This window comes from Melospiza melodia, chromosome 2 (genome assembly GCF_035770615.1).
Source record: "Melospiza melodia melodia isolate bMelMel2 chromosome 2, bMelMel2.pri, whole genome shotgun sequence".
NCBI lineage: Eukaryota > Metazoa > Chordata > Aves > Passeriformes > Passerellidae > Melospiza > Melospiza melodia.
Window position 1 is genome coordinate 2,810,042 of NC_086195.1, and position 17,866 is coordinate 2,827,907.

The following is a 17,866-nucleotide window of genomic DNA, read 5'->3' on the forward strand; positions in this document are numbered from 1 at the left end:
TAGTCAATACCTCAATGGAATTCGCCCCATCTTTGCCCAAGGTTTACACATCTTTAATTTGTGTTTTCACTTCAAGGGCAGGGCTGGCAGCAAAGGGAATTCCCAGCTCAGGTCTCTGTGCCAAAAATCCTTCCCTGGGCAAGACCTGTGCATGCCCAGCTCTCCAAAATCCACATTTTAGCCCCAAAACCCCACCAGTGCCCGGTTGGATTTTGCTCCCAAGTTGAAGGGAAGGTGGAACAGCAGTGACGGAAAAGCCAAGATTGAGCTGCAGCCCTGCAGGTTCTCCTCGAACAAACAATTCAGATTCCTCTTGTGTGAAAAATGACAATTAAAGTTCATTTTCCTACAGCCCCCCATAATTGTGGGGCCTGCAGAGAAATGGAATTCGCCCCATCTTTGCCCAAGGTTTACATCTTCAATTTGCGTTTTCTCAGGAGTTTTCCTCGATCCTGAAGGGATTTGGGCACTGAATTAACCCTCCCATCAGAGGGCCCCGAACGCGGCCCCACGCGGTGTCAGGTCGGAATTCCAGATGAAATTGTTCATTCAGGAAGCAAAAAAAGGTGGAAAATGCACAGAAATAAAAGATTGCAGTCAATACCTCAATGTGTGGAATGGATTAGAGGGGTGAAAAAGGGTAAACACATCTCTGGGGCTGCTGGCCATCAAATCGTCGTTTAATGGAAGTTAATTATTTAAAATTATTAAATGATTATTTAAAATTAATAAAAGGGCAGGATCGTGGCAGAGTTGGGAAACCACAAACAAAAACCTTAAAACTTCAATAATAACTTAAAACTGATTATCAAATAATCATTTAGTGGAAATGAAATCATTAATTAAAATTAATAAAAGGACAGGATCGTGGCAGGATTTGACAAACAACAGCAAATAAAACCCCAAAACTTCATTAATAACTTAAAACTGGATATCAAATCATGATTTAATGGAAATTAAATCATGAATGAAAATGAAAATTAATAAAAGGAGAGGAACGTGGCAGGGCTGGGAAACCACAGCAAACCAAACCCCAAAACTTCATAAATAACCTAAAAATGGTTATCAAATAATGATGTAATGGAAATTAAATCATCATTTAAAATTAAATCATTAATGAAAATTAAAATAAATAAAAAGACAGGATCGTGGCAGGGTTGGGAAACCACAGAAAGCCAAACCCCAAAACTTCATTACTAACTTAAAACTGATTATCAAATCATGATTTAATGGAAATTAAATCATGAATGAAAATGAAAATTAATAAAAGGACAGGATCTTGGCAGGGCCAAGAAACAGCAAACCAAACCCCCAAAACTTCATTACTAACTTAAAACTGGATATCAAATCATGATTTAATGGAAATTAAATCATTAATTAAAATTAATAAAAGGAGAGGATTGTGGCAGGGCAAAGAAACAACAGCAAACTAAACCCCAAAACTTCATTAAAAACTTAAAATTCCCACAGAAATCAATGCTGTTCTAATTTGGACACAAATTTTTAGTGCAAATGCAGCTAAAATTCAGAATTTCCAATGAAATATTGAGAAGTTTTTTCCCTTCAATCAGGAGGGGTTTTGATCCTACCTGGAATAATGAACAGGGAGATTTTCCCTCCAAATCCAGGCAGAAAACCCAACCCAGCACAGGTTTACATTTACACCAAAGTGATTTTTACCAGCCTCGGGAGCAGCTGATGATTGTTTTGACACATTTCTAAAGAACTGACAAAAGATTTTCCAGGCAAATTCTCAAAAATTTATTCATCTCTTAATGAAATAATAACATTTTGAACTCAATTTTCTGCTGAAGGTGGTGATAGGTTTAATAATTAATGAAGTTCTGGGTTTTAAAATAGCCCTCAATAACATCGAGTCCTGGAGATTCCTGAATTTGTGGCACTTGGGAGAAAGGAAATAAACAGAAATAATCGAAATTCGCTGTTTATAAAACATCTGAGCCACTGAACCTCGGGTTCTACCAGCACGGACCTGGCAGTTCCTCTATTCCTGATATTCCCTTGAAGTTTGCTGTCAGTATCTTCTTAAAAATAAGTTTTGAAAAAGTGATTTCAAGATTTATTTCAGGAAATGTTCTCTACCCACTTATATTATATTATATTATATTATATTATATTATATTATATTATATTATATTATATTATATTATATTATATTATATTAATATATAATATTATAATGTTATATTACATTACATTATATTACATTACATTATATTATTTTACATTATATTACATTACATTATATTACATTATATTATATTACATTACATTATATTATATTACATTATATTATATTAATATATAATTATATTATATTACACTATATTACATTATATTATATTACATTACATTATATTATGTTATGTTATATTATATTAATATATAATATTATTATATTATATTACATTATATTACATTACATTACATTATATTATATTATACTATATTAATATATAATATTATTATATTATATTATATTACATCATATTATATTCCATTCCATTCCATTATATTAATATATAATTATATTATATTACACTATATTACACTATATTATATTATATTACATTATATTACATTATATTACATTATATTATATTAATATATCATATTATTATGTTATATTACATTATATTGTATTATATTACATTATATTATTTTACATTATATTACATTGCATTATATTACATTATATTATATTACATTATATTATATTACATTATATTATATTACATTACATTACATTACATTACATTACATTACATTACATTATATTATATTATATTATATTATATTACATTATATTTTTGTTAACTCAATGAATCTGATATTTTGGGGGGTGGACAATCAACAAATTTGGCTGAATAAAGAATTGTGAGAAGGCAAATTGAGCTTTTATCACCTCAGCCCAGGAGAAAGCTCCCAGAACCACAGGGAAACGCCGAAGATGGAAAACCAGCCACGCTTTATTCACATTCACACAGCAAATGAAATATTTACAATGCAAACACTTCCAGTTGATAATTAAAAATGATCCTTTTGTGGAAATAGATTTTAATAATAATAGTAATAATAGTAATAGTAATAATAATAATAATAATAATAATAATAATTTATTTAGAAATTCAGGGGAAAAAGCTGAAAGAGTTTTACTTTTTAGCTCGGAGACGTTTTCATTAGTAAAACTATAAATTTTATTAATCTTTTGTGGAAACAGAATTTAATAAAACTAATAATAATAACAATAATAATGATAATAATTTATTTAGAAATTCAGGGGAAAAAGCTGAAAGAGTTTTTCTTTTTAGCTCGGAGTGGTTTTAATTAATAAAATTATAAATTTTATTAATCTTTTGTGGAAACAGAATTTAATAAAACTAATAATAATAACAATAATAATGATAATAATTTATTTAGAAATTCAGGGGAAAAAGCTGAAAGAGTTTTTCTTTTTAGCTCGGAGTGGTTTTAATTAATAAAACTATAAATTTTATTAATCTTTTGTGGAAACAGAATTGAATAAAACTAATAATAAAACTAATAATAACAATAATAAAACTAATAATAAAAATAAAACTAATAATAATAATAATAATTATAAAAATAATAATTATAGTAATAATAATAATAATAATAATAGTAATAATAATAGTAATAAATTAGAAATTCTGGCCAAAAAAAGCTGGAGGAAATTTCTTTTTAGCCCGGAGAGGTTTTAATTAATAAAACGATCAATTTTATTAATCTTTTGTGGGAACAGGATTTAACAGAACTATCTGCTGGTGCCTTTCTCAGGCAGGAAGAACATCCTGTTGACTTCACTGATGGGAACATCTCTCAGGGCTGGAATCGCCTCCTCCTGGAATTTCTTCTGCTGCTGCTTTTTGGCAAAGTTATCTGAAGAGATAAGGAAGAGATAAGGGGACATTTCGTGGCTTCCAGGTCCTTTTTTTTTCCCCCCAGAAAATGATGTCATTTTATAATGCAACACTACAAATTTAGCTGCTTGAAAGGATGAAAGCCCCACCAGGAGTTCCAAAAAAATCAAATATATGAGTTAAAAAATCAAATATTTGGGTTAATTTTAAGCTTAAAGGCTTAAAATTTGGGTTTTATTTAAAGGTTTAAAAGTTGGGGTTTATTTACAGGATTAAAAGCTGGGTTTTATTTAAATGCTTAAAATTTTGGTTTTATTTAAAGGTTTAAAAGTTGGGTTTTATTTAGAGGCTTAAAATTTGGGTTTTATTTAAAGGACTAAAATTTGGGTTTTATTTAAAGGATTAAAATTTGGGTTTTATTTAAAGGCTTAATATTTGGGTTTTACTGAAAGGAATAAAATTTGGGTTTATTAAAAGACTTAAAATCTGGGTTTTATTTAAAGGTTTAAAATTTTGGTTTTAATTAAAGGTTTAAAAGTTGGGTTTTATTTAGAGGCTTAAAAGCTGGGTTTTATTTAAAGGATTAAAATTTGGGTTTATTTAAAGGCTTAAAAATTGGGCTTTATTTAAAGGAATGAAATTAGGGTTTTATTTAAAGGCTTAAATTTGGGTTTTACTTAAATGCTTAATATTTGGGTTTTATTTGAAGGCTTAACATTTGGGTTTTATTTAAAGGCTTAAAATTTGGATTTTACTCTCTACAGATTTCCAGAGTTCTGAGTGAAGAATTACACTTTTCAGAAAGCAATAAAATTACCTGTGATGGTGTGAGTGGAGCTGAGCGGAGCTGTGCTCATCATGTTAATCCCAAAAAGCAAAATGTACCCAATACCCACAGCCACCAGCAGATAAACTGGCAGGGCAACTGCCCAGTACCTGCGAAAAAGGATTAAAATTTTACATTTATTGACATAATCTTAATAATAAATCAGTTTTAATGTTGGTTTTTTATCTGTGATGGATTTCTCCAAGAGGAAAAGGAACAGCACCTCTGATTATGGATCCTGGCTGCACTGGAGCCAATGACAAACCATCAGAAAAATTCCTTCAGAAATGTGTTTACTCTTTAATTTTTTAATTATGGGCTAAAATTTAGTGTATTTCCACCAGCAAAATATCAAATTAATCCTAAAACATCCCAAAAGTATTTATTTCATGGAAAAACAAAACATTTTCCACATAGTTACATTAAAAAATGCTTCAGCAATATTGCAGCCCTTTATCATGAGGGAAAGTGGATTTAATGTCAGGCTGTTATTTAGTAATAAAAGGTTTTTTATTTGAAAATAATTAAGATGAAGGAGTTTAATTGGCTGAACTTACTTTTGAGGCCAGTATGTCAGTCCCAGGGAGAAGAGCCAAGTCTCAGGAATGTAAGCCCAGATAAGGTACAAAACTGCACAATAAAATTAAAGAGTCACCATAAGGCTGACGGTGTTTTAATTTCCTAAATTTTGCTTTAATTTAAACCCAAAAAAATCCCAAAAGATTGCAGGATTTGCCTCTCTGACAACAAACCCTGCCCAGTCCCGGGGATCAGTTTTATATTTAACATTTAATTTCTGATTTCCTCTGAGGGCAGACAAGAATTCATTCCAATTTAAAGTGCAGAACGATGAAGGAAAAAACCAACAAAGCCACCCCCAAACACCTCAACAAAAAGGAGTCACAGGAGTCTGAACAGAGAAAATATTAAAGCAGAAAATGATCACAGAGGGCATTGACTGGGAACAGATCTGGGTGGAATTGCAGCGTGTGGATGGAGCCGTAATGAAGAATTACTGAAAATCCTTCCTGATCCTTGCTGGGAGAGGAGCCGAGCCCAGCTCCCCTCATTTCTGAGGGTGCCCAAGCCCCTCAGCAGGATCCTGCTCTGGAGGATATTTGTAACCTTTTTTTTGGGTTACAAAAGTGTTTCCTACCCTCCCAAACCTCGGATCCCCAGTGACATGAGGGACCCACCACACCAGCACAGAAAAGCAGATGGAACCCAAAATATTTTCCGCTGCTGTTGGCCGGATTGATTAATTTTTATTTATTTTTTTCCAGTGTTTTGGTGGGGAAGGCAACACCAGCTCTGCTGGCAGGAAAGGCTGGCACAGCTGGCATTGTTCACCTGCACAGGAGAAGCTTTGGGCTGAGCTCAGGGTGGCCTTGCAGGGCCTGGAGGAGCCCCAGGAAAGCTGGAGAGAGACAATTGCCAGGGGATGCAGGGACAGCACACAGGGAATGGCTCCACACTGAAAAAATTACAGGTTTAGGTGGGATTTTGGGGGAAAATATCCTTCCCTGGGATGGAATTCCATCCCTGGCAGTGCCCAAGGCCAGGTTGGACACTGGGGCTGGAGCAGCCCGGGACAGTGGGAGGTGTCCTTGCCCATGGGATGAGCTTTAATGTTCCTCCCAACCCAAACCATTCCATGATCTCCCTTGAATTAAGCAGACAAAATTTTGCTGTTCCCTAAAGCATCGCCCGGACCATCCCAAAGTAACACCACAGCCATCCCCAATGTGAAAACGTGCGTGATTCGGGGCAAAACCGGCATAAAACGTGAGCGCAGCAAAGCAGCGCGGCGGGGTGACGGATCCGGCTGTGGGATACTCACTGAAGCCGAACCACGAGCCCAAAAAAAGCGCAAATCCGTAAATCGCCCTTTCCGGCAGCGGCGCCGGAGAGTTCTCAACCATGCCGGGCTCTTCCCCGTAACCTGGCGGGGAGGGCGGAGAAGGGACGAGAGGATGGACACAGGGATTTCCTGGGGAGCTCCTCGGGGGGGACCCGCGGCTGTGGGGGCCGCACCCCGGCTGTGGGGGCCGCACCCCGCCCTCACTCCCTAGGACAGCAGGAGGAGGAGCAGCAGGAGGAGGAGCAGGAGGAGGAAGGAAGGAAGGAAGGAAGAGAGGGAGGGAGGGAGGAAGGCGCCCCCGTGCCCCGCTCCCGCCTCCGCGCCGCCCGCATCCGGCCACGCACGCAGGCGCGCAGCCCGCGGATTGGCCGCTGCCCGTGACGTCAGAGGGCGGGCGGCCAATGGGCGGTGCGTCCGGCGGGCGGGGCGCGCTGGGGCGGCGGGAGCGGCGGTGGCGGCAGCGGCAGCGCCAGCGCCAGCGCCAGCGCCGGATCGGGATCGGAGCCGGGATTCGGATCGGGATCGGAGCCGGAGCGGTGCGTGCGCGATGCGGGGATGGGCACAGGGATGGATAGAGGGATGGAGGGAGGGAGGGAGCGGTGGTGCTCGGCCGCCTTCCCCCGCGCCTCGCCCGGCCCGGAGCCGCCGCTCGCTGCCCGCTGTGTGCCCGGCTCCGTGACGGGCGCTCCCCGGGCGGAGCGCGGTGCCGTGCGCCTCTCCGGGCTCTGGGTGTCGGTGCCGGCGGGACAAGGCACGTGAGCGGCCGGCCCGCGTTGTTCCAGGATCGGATGGCGCCGGAGGGGGAGCCCGGGAGCTGCCGGGACGGGGCGGGGTGTGCGGCGACCCGGGATGGAGCCGCGATCGCGGGGTGCAGCCGGGATTCACGGGACGGAGCCGTGATTCCGGGGTACCGCCGTGATTCACGGGGGTGCCGCTGTGATTCCCGAGGGGTTCAGCCGCGATTCCCGGGGGTGCAGCCGGGGTTCAGCCGGGATTCACAGGGGTTTCAGCCGTGGTGATTCCCGGGGGTGTCGCTGTGATTCCCGGGGGTGTCGCTGTGATTCCCGGGGTGCGGCCGCGATTCCCGGGGTGCAGCCGTGATCGCCGGGGGGCAGCCACGATTCCCGGGATGGAGCAGTGATTCCCGGGGGTTCAGCCGTGGTGATTCCCGGGGGTTCAGCCGTGGTGATTCCCGGGGGTACAGCCGGGATGCAGCCGCGATTCCCGGGGTGCAGCCGGGATTCCCGGGAAGCAGCCGGGATTCCCAAGGTGCAGCTGCAATTCCCGGGATGCAGCCGGGATTCCCAGGATGGAGCCGTGATCGCGGGCTGCCGCTGTGATTCTTGGGGCTTCAGCCGCGATTCCCGGGGTGCAGCCGGGATGTAGCCGCGACCCCCGGGATGTAGCCGCGACCCCCGGGATGTATCTGGGATTCCCGGGATGTATCTGGGATTCCCGGGATGTATCTGGGATTCCCGGGATGTAGCCACGATTCCTGGGGGTGCAGCCGTGACTCCCGCGGGCCCAGCCACGATTCCCGGGGCGCAGCTTTAATTCCCGGGATACAGCCGTGATTCCCGGCTGCTGCTCCCCAGCCCGGCAGGGGTAACGTGCCCCATCTCCCGTCCCGGTGCAGGTCACGGTCAGTCTCTGTCCCAGGCTGCCAGCCGGGCTTAGGCTGGCTGTGCTCGGCATTAAGCTCTGCCTAAGTGCTGCTCGGATTTCTCACAGCCAGCGCAGTGAGGTTTAGCAGTGAGATCCTTGGAGGTATTGACATCTCCCGGTGTTTCTGCTGTTCCTCACCCTCTGTTTCTCTCAGGGTGATGTGCCATGGCTGATCCTCTCTCCAAATCCGACCTCGTGGCAGCCTTGGCTCTCTTTGCTGGTGACCCAACCTACTTTCAGCTGGTAAGTGGGGTTGGAGCTCCGTGGGAAGCTGTAACCCTGATTTTTGAAGTTTTTCTAAGCCTTATGATGTTTACATTCTTGTAAGGAACTTTGTCACACACTTTATATAAATAACTCATTGTTTTGCATTCTTTTCCGGTGGAGGAGAGATTTGCTGGGCTGTTGATTTGTCCAGTGTCATTGGAGAGGTGGCACTGTCACCCCCCAACCCACTGCCACTTTTGGAAATCTATAAATGTTGGAGCCAGAAATTAAAAAGTGCTTTTTTACCTTGAAAAGAGCAGTGTGTTATTTCGTTCCTATAGTGACAGGAAACTTGCAGGATGTTCCAGGGGAGGTTTTACCCAAATCTGGCCCTGGCACAGAGCAGGGGCTGCCCCTGGATCCCTGCAATGTCCCAGGCCAGGTTGGACACTGGGGTTGGAGCAGCCTGGCACAGTGGGAGGTGTCCCTGCCATGGGATTATATTTAAATTCCCTTCCAACCAAAATCATTCTGGGATTCTCTGATCAGATCCCCAGAGTCACTCCCAGTGCTGATGAACTCAAGCTGCTGTCTGGCCATGATTCCCTTACAAAAACCCCAAAACTGGGGCAGAGGCAGAGCCCGTGTCCCCTGCCAGCAGCAGGAGGACACTGCTGGGTGCAGCTCCTGTCACACAACCTGCCCAACCTGTTGGTCCTGTGGCCATTCCTGGGGAGCTGCAGCTCAGCCTGGCACTCAGTGCCTGTCCCTGCAGGGCATTCAGCTCTGGGGCACTGGGATTTCAGCTCTGGGGCACTGGGATTTCAGCTCTGGGGCATTGGCATTTCAGCTCTAGCCCTGTGGCATTTCAGCTCTAGCCCTGTGGGATTTCAGCTATGGGCTCCTGGGATTTCAGCTCTAGCCCTGTGGGATTTCAGCTATGGGCTCCTGGGATTTCAGCTCTAACCCTGTGGGATTTCAGCTCTGGGCTCCTGGGATTTCAGCTCTGAGTTCCTGGAATTTCAGCTCTTGATTCCTGCAATTTAAACTCTTGGCCCCTGGGATTTCAGCTCTAGCCCTGTGGGATTTCAGCTCTGGACTCCTGGGATTTCAGCTATGGGGCATTGGGATTTCAGCTCTAGCCCTGTGGGATTTCAGCTCTGGGGCATTGGGATTTCAGCTCTGGGGCATTGGGATTTCAGCTCTGGGGCATTGGGATTTCAGCTCTGGGGCACTGGGATTTCAGCTCTGGGGCACTGGGATTTCAGCTCTGGGGCATTGGGATTTCAGCTCTGAGTTCCTGGAATTTCAGCTCTTGATTCCTGCAATTTAAACTCTTGGCCCCTGGGATTTCAGCTCTTGCCCTGTGGAATTTTAGCTTCTTGTGGAATTTCAGCTCTTATGGGATTTCAGCTGTTGTCCTGTGGGATTTCAGCTCTTGGTTCCTGAGATTTCAGCTCTTGGCCTGTGGGATTTCAGTTCTGGACTCTGGGATTTCAGCTCTGGCTTCCTGGGATTTCAGCTTTTGGTTTCTGCGATTTCAGCTCTTGTCCTGTGGGATTTCAGCTCTTGGCCCCTGGGATTTCACCTCTGGGGTTCTGGGATTTCAGTTCTGGGATTTGAGCTGTTGTTTCCTGGGATTTCAGCTCTTGGTTCCTGGGACTTCAGCTCTTGCCTCTGTGGAATTTCAGCTCTTGACCTGTGGAATTTCAGTTTCTTGTGGGATTTCAGCTCTTGCCCTGTGGGATTTCAGCTCTGACTTCCTGGGATTTCAGCTCTGGGTTCTGAGATTTCAGCTCTTGGCCTGTGGGATTTGAGCTTTTGGCCTGTAGGATTTCAGCTCTTGAGTTCCTGGGATTTCAGTTCTTAGTTCCTGGGATTTCACCTTTGGATTCCTGGGATTTGAGCTGTGGGTTCCTGGGATTTCAGCTCTTGGCCTGTAGGATTTCAGCTCTTGGCTCCTGTGGGATTTCCGCTCTTCCCTTGTGGGATTTCAGCACTTGGCTCCTGGGATTTCAGCTCTGGTTTTCTGGGATTTCACCTCTGGGCCCTGGAATTTCAGCTCTTGGTTCCTGGGATTTCAGCTCTTGGACTTGTGGAATTTCATCTCTTGCCCTGTGGGACTTCAGCTCTTGACCTGTGGAATTCCAGTTTCTTGTGGGATTTCAGCTCTTGGCCCCTGGGATTTGAGCTCTTGGCCTGTAGGATTTCAGCGCTGAGTTCCTGGGATTTCAGGTTTTGGTTCCTGGGATTTCAGGTCTGGGTTCCTAGGATTTGAGCCCTTGGCTCCTGTGGGATTTCAGCTCTTCCCTTGTGGGATTTCAGCACTTGGCTCCTGGGATTTCAGCTCTTGACCTGTGGAATTTCAGTTTCTTGTGGGATTTTGGCTCTTGGCCCCTGGGATTTGAGCTCTTGGCCTGTAGGATTTCTGCTCTGAGTTCCTGGGATTTCAGGTTTTGGTTCCTGGGATTTCAGCTCTTGGCCTGTAGGATTTCAGCGCTGGGTTCCTGGGATTTGAGCCCTTGGCTCCTGTGGGATTTCAGCTCTTCCCCTGTGGCATTTCAGCTCTTGGTTCCTGGGATTTCAGCTCTTGGGCTTGTGGAATTTCACCAGTTGGTTCCTGAGGGATTTCAGCTCTTCCCTTGTGGGATTTCAGCTTTTGGCCCCTGGGATTTCAGCCCTGGTTTCCTGGGATTTCAGCTTTTGGCCCCTGGGATTTCAGCTTTTGGCCCCTGGGATTTCAGCTTTTGGCCCGTGGTTCAGCTCTTGTCCTGTGGGATTTCAGCTTCTTGTGGGATTTCAGCTCTTGGTTCCTGGGATTTCAGCTCTTGGCCTGTGGGATTTCAGCTCCTGGCTCCTGGGATTTCAGCTCTTGGGCTGTGGATTTCAACTTTTATTTCCTGGGATTTCAGCTCTTTTAATTATTATTATTTGTCTCCTTCCTCCTCTGAGGGGTGTGATGTGAGTTTTTAATGCCTGTGATTCCATTCAGAATTTATTTCTACCACTGAAGAACTTTGTGGGTGTTTGCTGCTGCCAAAACAAAACTCTTTAAGAGCTCTCAGTTGTCTTTCAGGATGAGCTGATTTTTAATCACAGTTGATTTTTTCCCTCCTCTTTGTTGTTGTGTCCTGGCCTGTTAAATCCATGAATTTGATAATTTCTGCATTTCTGTGAAATGATAATGCAGCATTTTCCATCATACAGAGTGTTCATTAAATCACTCATTTATGATGTTTGATTAAATTACAGAGTTTGTAGGGATCTATAAATCAGAATAAATCATTTCTTCAGCCTCAGGTGCTCAGATGGGGTTTAAACCCCTTAAAAGTAACATGAAAAACGAAATCAACTCCCTTTATTTTGCTATAATGTGTATTTTATTTAAATACACATTCACTGTCAAAATGCAATTATTATTTTTGATTTTTTTTTCAACCTGTGTCACCTCCTTAAAACTTTGAGTTTAGTCAGGTCCTCTTGAACATGATTTTGCTGCCTGATTTTTTGAATCATGAATTCCTAGAATCCTCTCCTGGTGTGATTGAAAATATTGTTTTAATTGTGCAAAACTTTTCCTGTCCATTCAATAACCTGTGGCCATTTTTTAAATGGGAATGCAGGTAAATATTCTTTTTTTTCCTCCAAACAGAATTCTTTCTTTGTTCCTGGCGTGGCTTTCTGTGTTTGCTGTTGGCTGTGCAATGTAATAAATGGTAAATATATAAATATATTACATATAAATATGTCAATAATGTGTTTATCTTTAGGATCATGGAACCTTTGGACAGACAGTGCCGTGTAAACCTAAAACAGGTATGGAAACAAAACCAATATTCTTCATTTCTTGGATCTTTGGATTGCTATTTAATTTTATTTTTCCTTATTTTGCCTGAAAATTGGTTCATTATTATTGTTTAGCAGAAGCTTTGTTATATTCTGTTACCTTGGAACAATTCTCACCTGCTTCTCCTAATATAAATGAAATATTCAGGAATATTTACATAAATGCAGGCAATGAATGCTGTGAGGGTGGAGATTCAAGGCTGGTGGTTTTACCTGTGTAGGTCTAAAAACAATTTCCATTTTTTGGTTTTTTTTTGCAGTAATAATTAACCAAAAATTCCCATAAAACAGATGGCTCAAATTCAAAATTACATTTTCTGCACCAACCCCTGATTTGTGGGAATAAGCAGATAAACAGCTGTGGAAAGGGAATTTTTTGTGTGTTTTTTTTGTGGGGCTTTTTGTGTATTTTTTGTGGGTGTTTTTTTTTTTTTTTTTGGTGTGGGGCTTTTTTTTGTGTGGTTTTTTGGTGTCTTTTCTTTCTCGTAAATTTTTTTTGTAAATTTTTGCGTAATTTTTTTTTTGCGTAATTTTTCTTGCGTAGTTTTTTTTTGTGTAATTTTTCTGTGTATTTTTTGTGTGGGTTTTTTCCTGCCTTTTCCCTGCTTTTTTCCCTATCTTTTCCCCAACTCTTCCCTGCCATGCCTTTTCCCTGCCTTGCCTTTCCCCCTTGCCTTTTTCTCACCTTTTCCCCATTTTTTCCCCATCTTTTTCCCATCTTTTCCTGGTCTCTTTCCCCAACTCTTCCCTCTCTCTTCCCCTGCCTTTTTCCTTCTCTTTTTCCCTCTCTTTTTCTCCATCTTTTTCCCTGTTTTTTTTCCCTGCCTTTTCCCCTCTCTTGTATTTTCCGTCTTCTTCCCTTTTCCCCTGTTTTTTCTCATCTTTTTCCTGTCTTTTCTCCTGTCTTTTTTGTTTTTTTTCCGTTTTTCCCTGCCTTTTCCCCCTGTCTCTTTTCCCTGCCTTTTCCCCTGTCTTCTCTTTTTCCCTCTCTTTTTCCTCTCTTTTTCCCTCTCTTTTTCCCTCCTTTTTTTCCCTCCTTTTTTTCCCTCCTTTTTTTCCCTCCTTTTTTCCCTCTCTTTTTTCCCTCTCTTTTTTCCCTCTCTTTTTTCCCTCTCTTTTCCCCATTTTTTCCTCTTTTTTCCCCATTTTTCCCATTTTTCCCTGCCTTTTCCCCACTCTCAGGTGAGGCCGCTCTGCTCTGACCCCACCTGAAGCCGCCCCAACAAAATTCTCATTTCCTCCAGAGGACTTGAACCCTCATCAATGCCCCCATTTCATTTTTCATTTTTAATTAAAGTCTTTAATTTTAATTTAATTTTATCATCCCTGCCTGTCCCATCCAGATTCTGGGAGTTGCAGGATGCAGCTTTGAGGACAAACCCTGCTGGTTTTGTGCCCTTTTGCCCTTAATTCAATTATTCATTTCTCCACTTTTATCTTCATTTATCCACTTTTATCCTAATTTATCCATTTTTATCTTCATTTTTCCATTTTTTATCTTCATTTCTCCACTTTTATCTTCATTTATCAATTATTTATCTTAATTTATCCATTTTTTATCTTCATTTATCCATTTTTATCTTAATTTCTCCACTTTTATCTTCGTTTCTCCATTTTTATCTTCATTTCTTCATTTTTATCTTCATTTATCCATTATTCTCTTAATTTATCCATTTTTTATCTTCATTTATGCATTTTTATCTTCATTTCTCCACTTTTATCTTCATTTATCCACTTTTATTTTCATTTGTCCATTTTTATTTTCATTTTAGTCCTTATTGGGACTTTGGAGCTCCTGAAATAATGATTTATTTTAATATTTATTGGTACTTTATAATGCCTGGAATAAAGATTGATTTCAATGTTTATTGGCACTTTGGAATGCCTGAAATATTGATTTATTTTAATATTTATTAGTACTTTATAATGCCTGAAATAATGATTTATTTTAATATTTAATGGCACTTTGGAATGCCTGAAATAATGATTTATTTCAATATTTATTGGCACTTTATAATGCCTGAAATAAACATTAATTTTAGTGGTTTTTGGCACTTTATAATGGCTGAAATAAAGATTGATTTTAATATTTATTGGCACTTTGGAATGCCTGAAATAAAGATTTATTTTAATATTTATTGGCACTTTGGGATGCCAGAAACAATGATTTATTTCAATATTTATTGGCACTTTATAATGCCTGAAATAATGATTTATTTTAATATTTATTGGCACTTTGGAATGCCTGAAATAAAGATTTATTTTAATATTTATTGATACTTTATAATGGCTGAACTAAAGGTTGATTTTAGTGGTTTTGGCACTTTATAATGCCTGAAATAAAGATTGATTTCAATATTTATTGGTACTTTATAATGCCTGAACTAAAGGTTGATTTTAGTATTTTTGGCACTTTGGAATGCCTGAAATAATGATTTATTTTAATTTTTTTTGGCACTTTGGGATGCTGAGCCCTGCAATTCCCATTTTTTTGCCCCGCAGGAGTGGATCCCTGTGAGGTTTGGTGCTCGCTGCCCGTGGAGAAATTGAGGGAAATTTGCAACGTGATCAAAATCCGGATCTTCTGGTGTGCCCTGTTCACCAGGGAGAGCACGTCCTTCGTGGACACCTTCTGGTGAGTGTCCTCGTTTCCAGGGCAATTCCTCCAAATATTCCCAATTTCCAGGGCAATTCCTCCAAATATTCCCAATTTCCAGGGAATTCCCTCCAAATATTCCCAATTTCCAGGGCAATTCCTCCAAATATTCCCATTTTCCAGGGCAATTCCTCCAAATATTCCCATTTTCCAGGGGAAATTCCTTCCAAATATTCCCAATTTCCAAAAGAATTTCCCTCCAAATATTCCCACTTTTCCAAGGGAATTTCCCTCCAAATATTCCCACTTTTCCCAAAGAATTTCCTTTCAAATATTCCCATTTTTCAACGGAATTTCCTTTCAAATCTTCTCACTTTTCCAAGGGCAATTCCTCCAAATATTCCCACTTTTCCAAGGGAATTTCCTTTCAAATATTCCCACTTTTCCAAAAGAATTTCCTTCCAAATATTCCCATTTTCTTAAGGGAATTTCCCTCCAAACATTCCCACTTTTCCAAAGGAATTTCCTTTCAAATCTTCCCACTTTTCCAAGGGCAATTCCTCCAATTTCTCCCACTTTTCCAAGGGCATTCCCTCCAAATATTCCCATTTTCCAAAAGAATTTCCCTCCAAATATTCCCATTTTCCAAGGGAATTTCCCTCCAAATCCTCCCGTTTCTCCAAAAGAATTGCCCTCCAATTTCTCCCGCTTTTCCAAGGGAATTTCCTTCCAAATATTCCCATTTTCCAAGGGAGTTTCCCTCCAAATATTCCCATTTTCCAGGTCAATTCCTCCAAATATTGCCATTTTCCAAAGGAAATTCCTCCAAATATTCCCATTTTCCAAGGGAATTTCCCTCCAAATATTCCCAATTTCCAGGAGAATTCCTCCAAATATTCCCATTTTCCAGGGGCATTCCCCTCCAAATATTCCCATTTTCCAAAAGAATTTCCCTCCAAATATTCCCATTTTCCAGGGGAATTCCTCCAAATATTCCCAATTTCCAAAACAATTTCCCTCCAAATATTCCCAATTTCCAGGGCAATTCCTCCAAATATTCCCATTTTCCAAGGACATTTACCTCCAAATATTCCCAATTTCCAGGGGAATTCCTCCAAATATTCCCAATTTCCAAGGGCATTTCCCTCCCAATATTCCCAATTTCCAAGGGAAATTCCTCCAAATATTCCCATTTTCCAGGGGAATTCCTCCAAATATTCCCATTTTCCAAGTGAATTTCCCCCAAATATTCCCGTTTTCCTAGGGAATTTCCTCCAAATATTCCCATTTCCAGGGGAAATTCCCTCCAAATCCTCCCAATTTTCCCAAAGAATTTCCCTCCAGATATTCCCATTTTCCAGGGGAATTCCCTCCAAATGTTCCCATTTTCCAGGGGAATTCCTCCAAATATTCCCAATTTCCAGGGCAATTCCTCCAAATATTCCCATTTTCCAAGGGAATTTCCCTCCAGATATTCCCACTTTTCCAAAAGAATTTCCTTCCAAATATTCCCAATTTTCCAAGAGCATTTTCCTCCAAACCCTCCCACTTTTCCAAGGGAATTTCCCTCCAATTTCTCCCACTTTTCCAAGGACATTTCCCTCCAAATATTCCCACTTTTTCCAAAGAATTTCCTTCCAAATATTCCCATTTTCCAAGGGAATTTCCTTCCAAATATTCCCACTTTTCCCAAAGAATTTCCTTCCAAATCCTCCCACTTTTCCAAGGACATTTCCCTCCAAATCCTCCCACTTTTCCCAAAGAATTTCCCTCCAATTTTTCCCACTTTTCCAAAGGAATTTCCTTTCAAATATTCCCCTTTTTCAAGGGCAATTCCTCCAAATCTTCCCACTTTTCCCAAAGAATTTCCCTCCAAATATTCCCATTTTCCAAGGGAAATTCCTCCAAATCTTCCCATTTTCCAGGGGCATTCCTCCAAATATTCCCATTTTCCAGGGCAATTCCTCCAAATATTCCCAATTTCCAAAACAATTTCCCTCCAAATATTCCCATTTTCCAAGGCATTCCCTCCAAATATTCCCAATTTCCAAGGGAATTTCCTCCAAATATTCCCATTTTCCAGGGCAATTTCCTCCAAATATTCCCATTTTCCAAAAGAGTTTCCCTCCAAATCTTCCCATTTTCCAAGGGAATTTCCTTCCAAATCTTCCCATTTTGCCAAAGAATTTCCCTCCAAATATTCCCATTTTCCAAGGGAGTTTCCCTCCAAGCCCTCCCACTTTTCCAAGGGAATTTCCTTTCAAATATTCCCATTTTCCTAAGGGAATTTCCCTCCAATTTCTCCCACTTTTCTAAGGACATTTCCCTCCAAATTTTCCCCCTTTTCCCAAAGAATTTTCCTCCAAATATTCTCATTTTCCAAGGGCATTTCCCTCCAAATATTCCCATTGTCCAAAAGAATTTCCTTCAAAATATTCCCATTTCCCAGGGCAATTCCTCCAAATATTCCCGCTTTTCCAAGGACATTTCCCTCCAAATCTTCCCACTTTTCCCAAAGTATTTCCTTCCAAATATTCCCATTTTCCAGGGAAATTCCTCCAAATATTCCCAATTTCCAGGGGAAATTCTCCAAATATTCCCATTTTCCAAGGGAATTTCCCTCCAAATGTTCCCACTTTTCCAAAGAATTTCCCTCCAAATCTTCCCATTTTCCAAGGGCATTTTCCTCCAAATATTCCCATTTTCCAAAAGACATTTCCCTCCAAATCCTCCCACTTTTCCAAAAGAATTTCCCTCCAATTTCTCCCACTTTTCCAAGGGCATTTCCCTCCAAATATTCCCACTTTTCCCAAAGAATTTCCCTCCAATTTTTCCCACTTTTCCAAAGGAATTTCCTTTCAAATCTTCCCACTTTTCCCAAAGAATTTCCCTCCAAATATTCCCATTTTCCAAGGGAATTTCCCTCCAAATCCTCCCACTTCTCCCAAAGAATTTCCCTCCTA

The 17,866-nt window shown here is 41.1% G+C and overlaps 2 protein-coding genes across 4 annotated transcripts in view; one reads left to right on the forward strand and one right to left on the reverse strand.

Moving 5' to 3' along the window:
- Positions 1-3,716: 3,716 nt before the first annotated feature.
- PIGP (phosphatidylinositol glycan anchor biosynthesis class P) lies at positions 3,717-6,810 on the reverse strand. Its single transcript, XM_063150371.1, has 4 exons — positions 6,569-6,810; positions 5,286-5,358; positions 4,720-4,838; positions 3,717-3,921 (listed from the first exon to the last, which is right to left on the reverse strand). Exons 1-4 carry the CDS (start codon positions 6,648-6,650, stop codon positions 3,797-3,799), a joined length of 399 nt encoding a protein of 132 aa, XP_063006441.1. The 5' UTR covers positions 6,651-6,810; the 3' UTR covers positions 3,717-3,796.
- Positions 6,811-7,077: 267 nt separating this feature from the next.
- The window catches only part of TTC3 (tetratricopeptide repeat domain 3), a 101,328-nt gene continuing 90,539 nt past the window's right edge, over positions 7,078-17,866 (forward strand). For all 3 annotated transcript variants that reach the window (XM_063180589.1, XM_063180605.1, XM_063180594.1), the window contains exons 1-4: positions 7,078-7,125; positions 8,409-8,497; positions 12,232-12,277; positions 14,810-14,942. In XM_063180589.1, the coding sequence (XP_063036659.1) occupies positions 8,420-8,497; positions 12,232-12,277; positions 14,810-14,942 (257 nt within the window). In that variant the 5' untranslated portion in view covers positions 7,078-7,125; positions 8,409-8,419. The remainder of the gene's footprint in view (positions 7,126-8,408; positions 8,498-12,231; positions 12,278-14,809; positions 14,943-17,866) is intronic.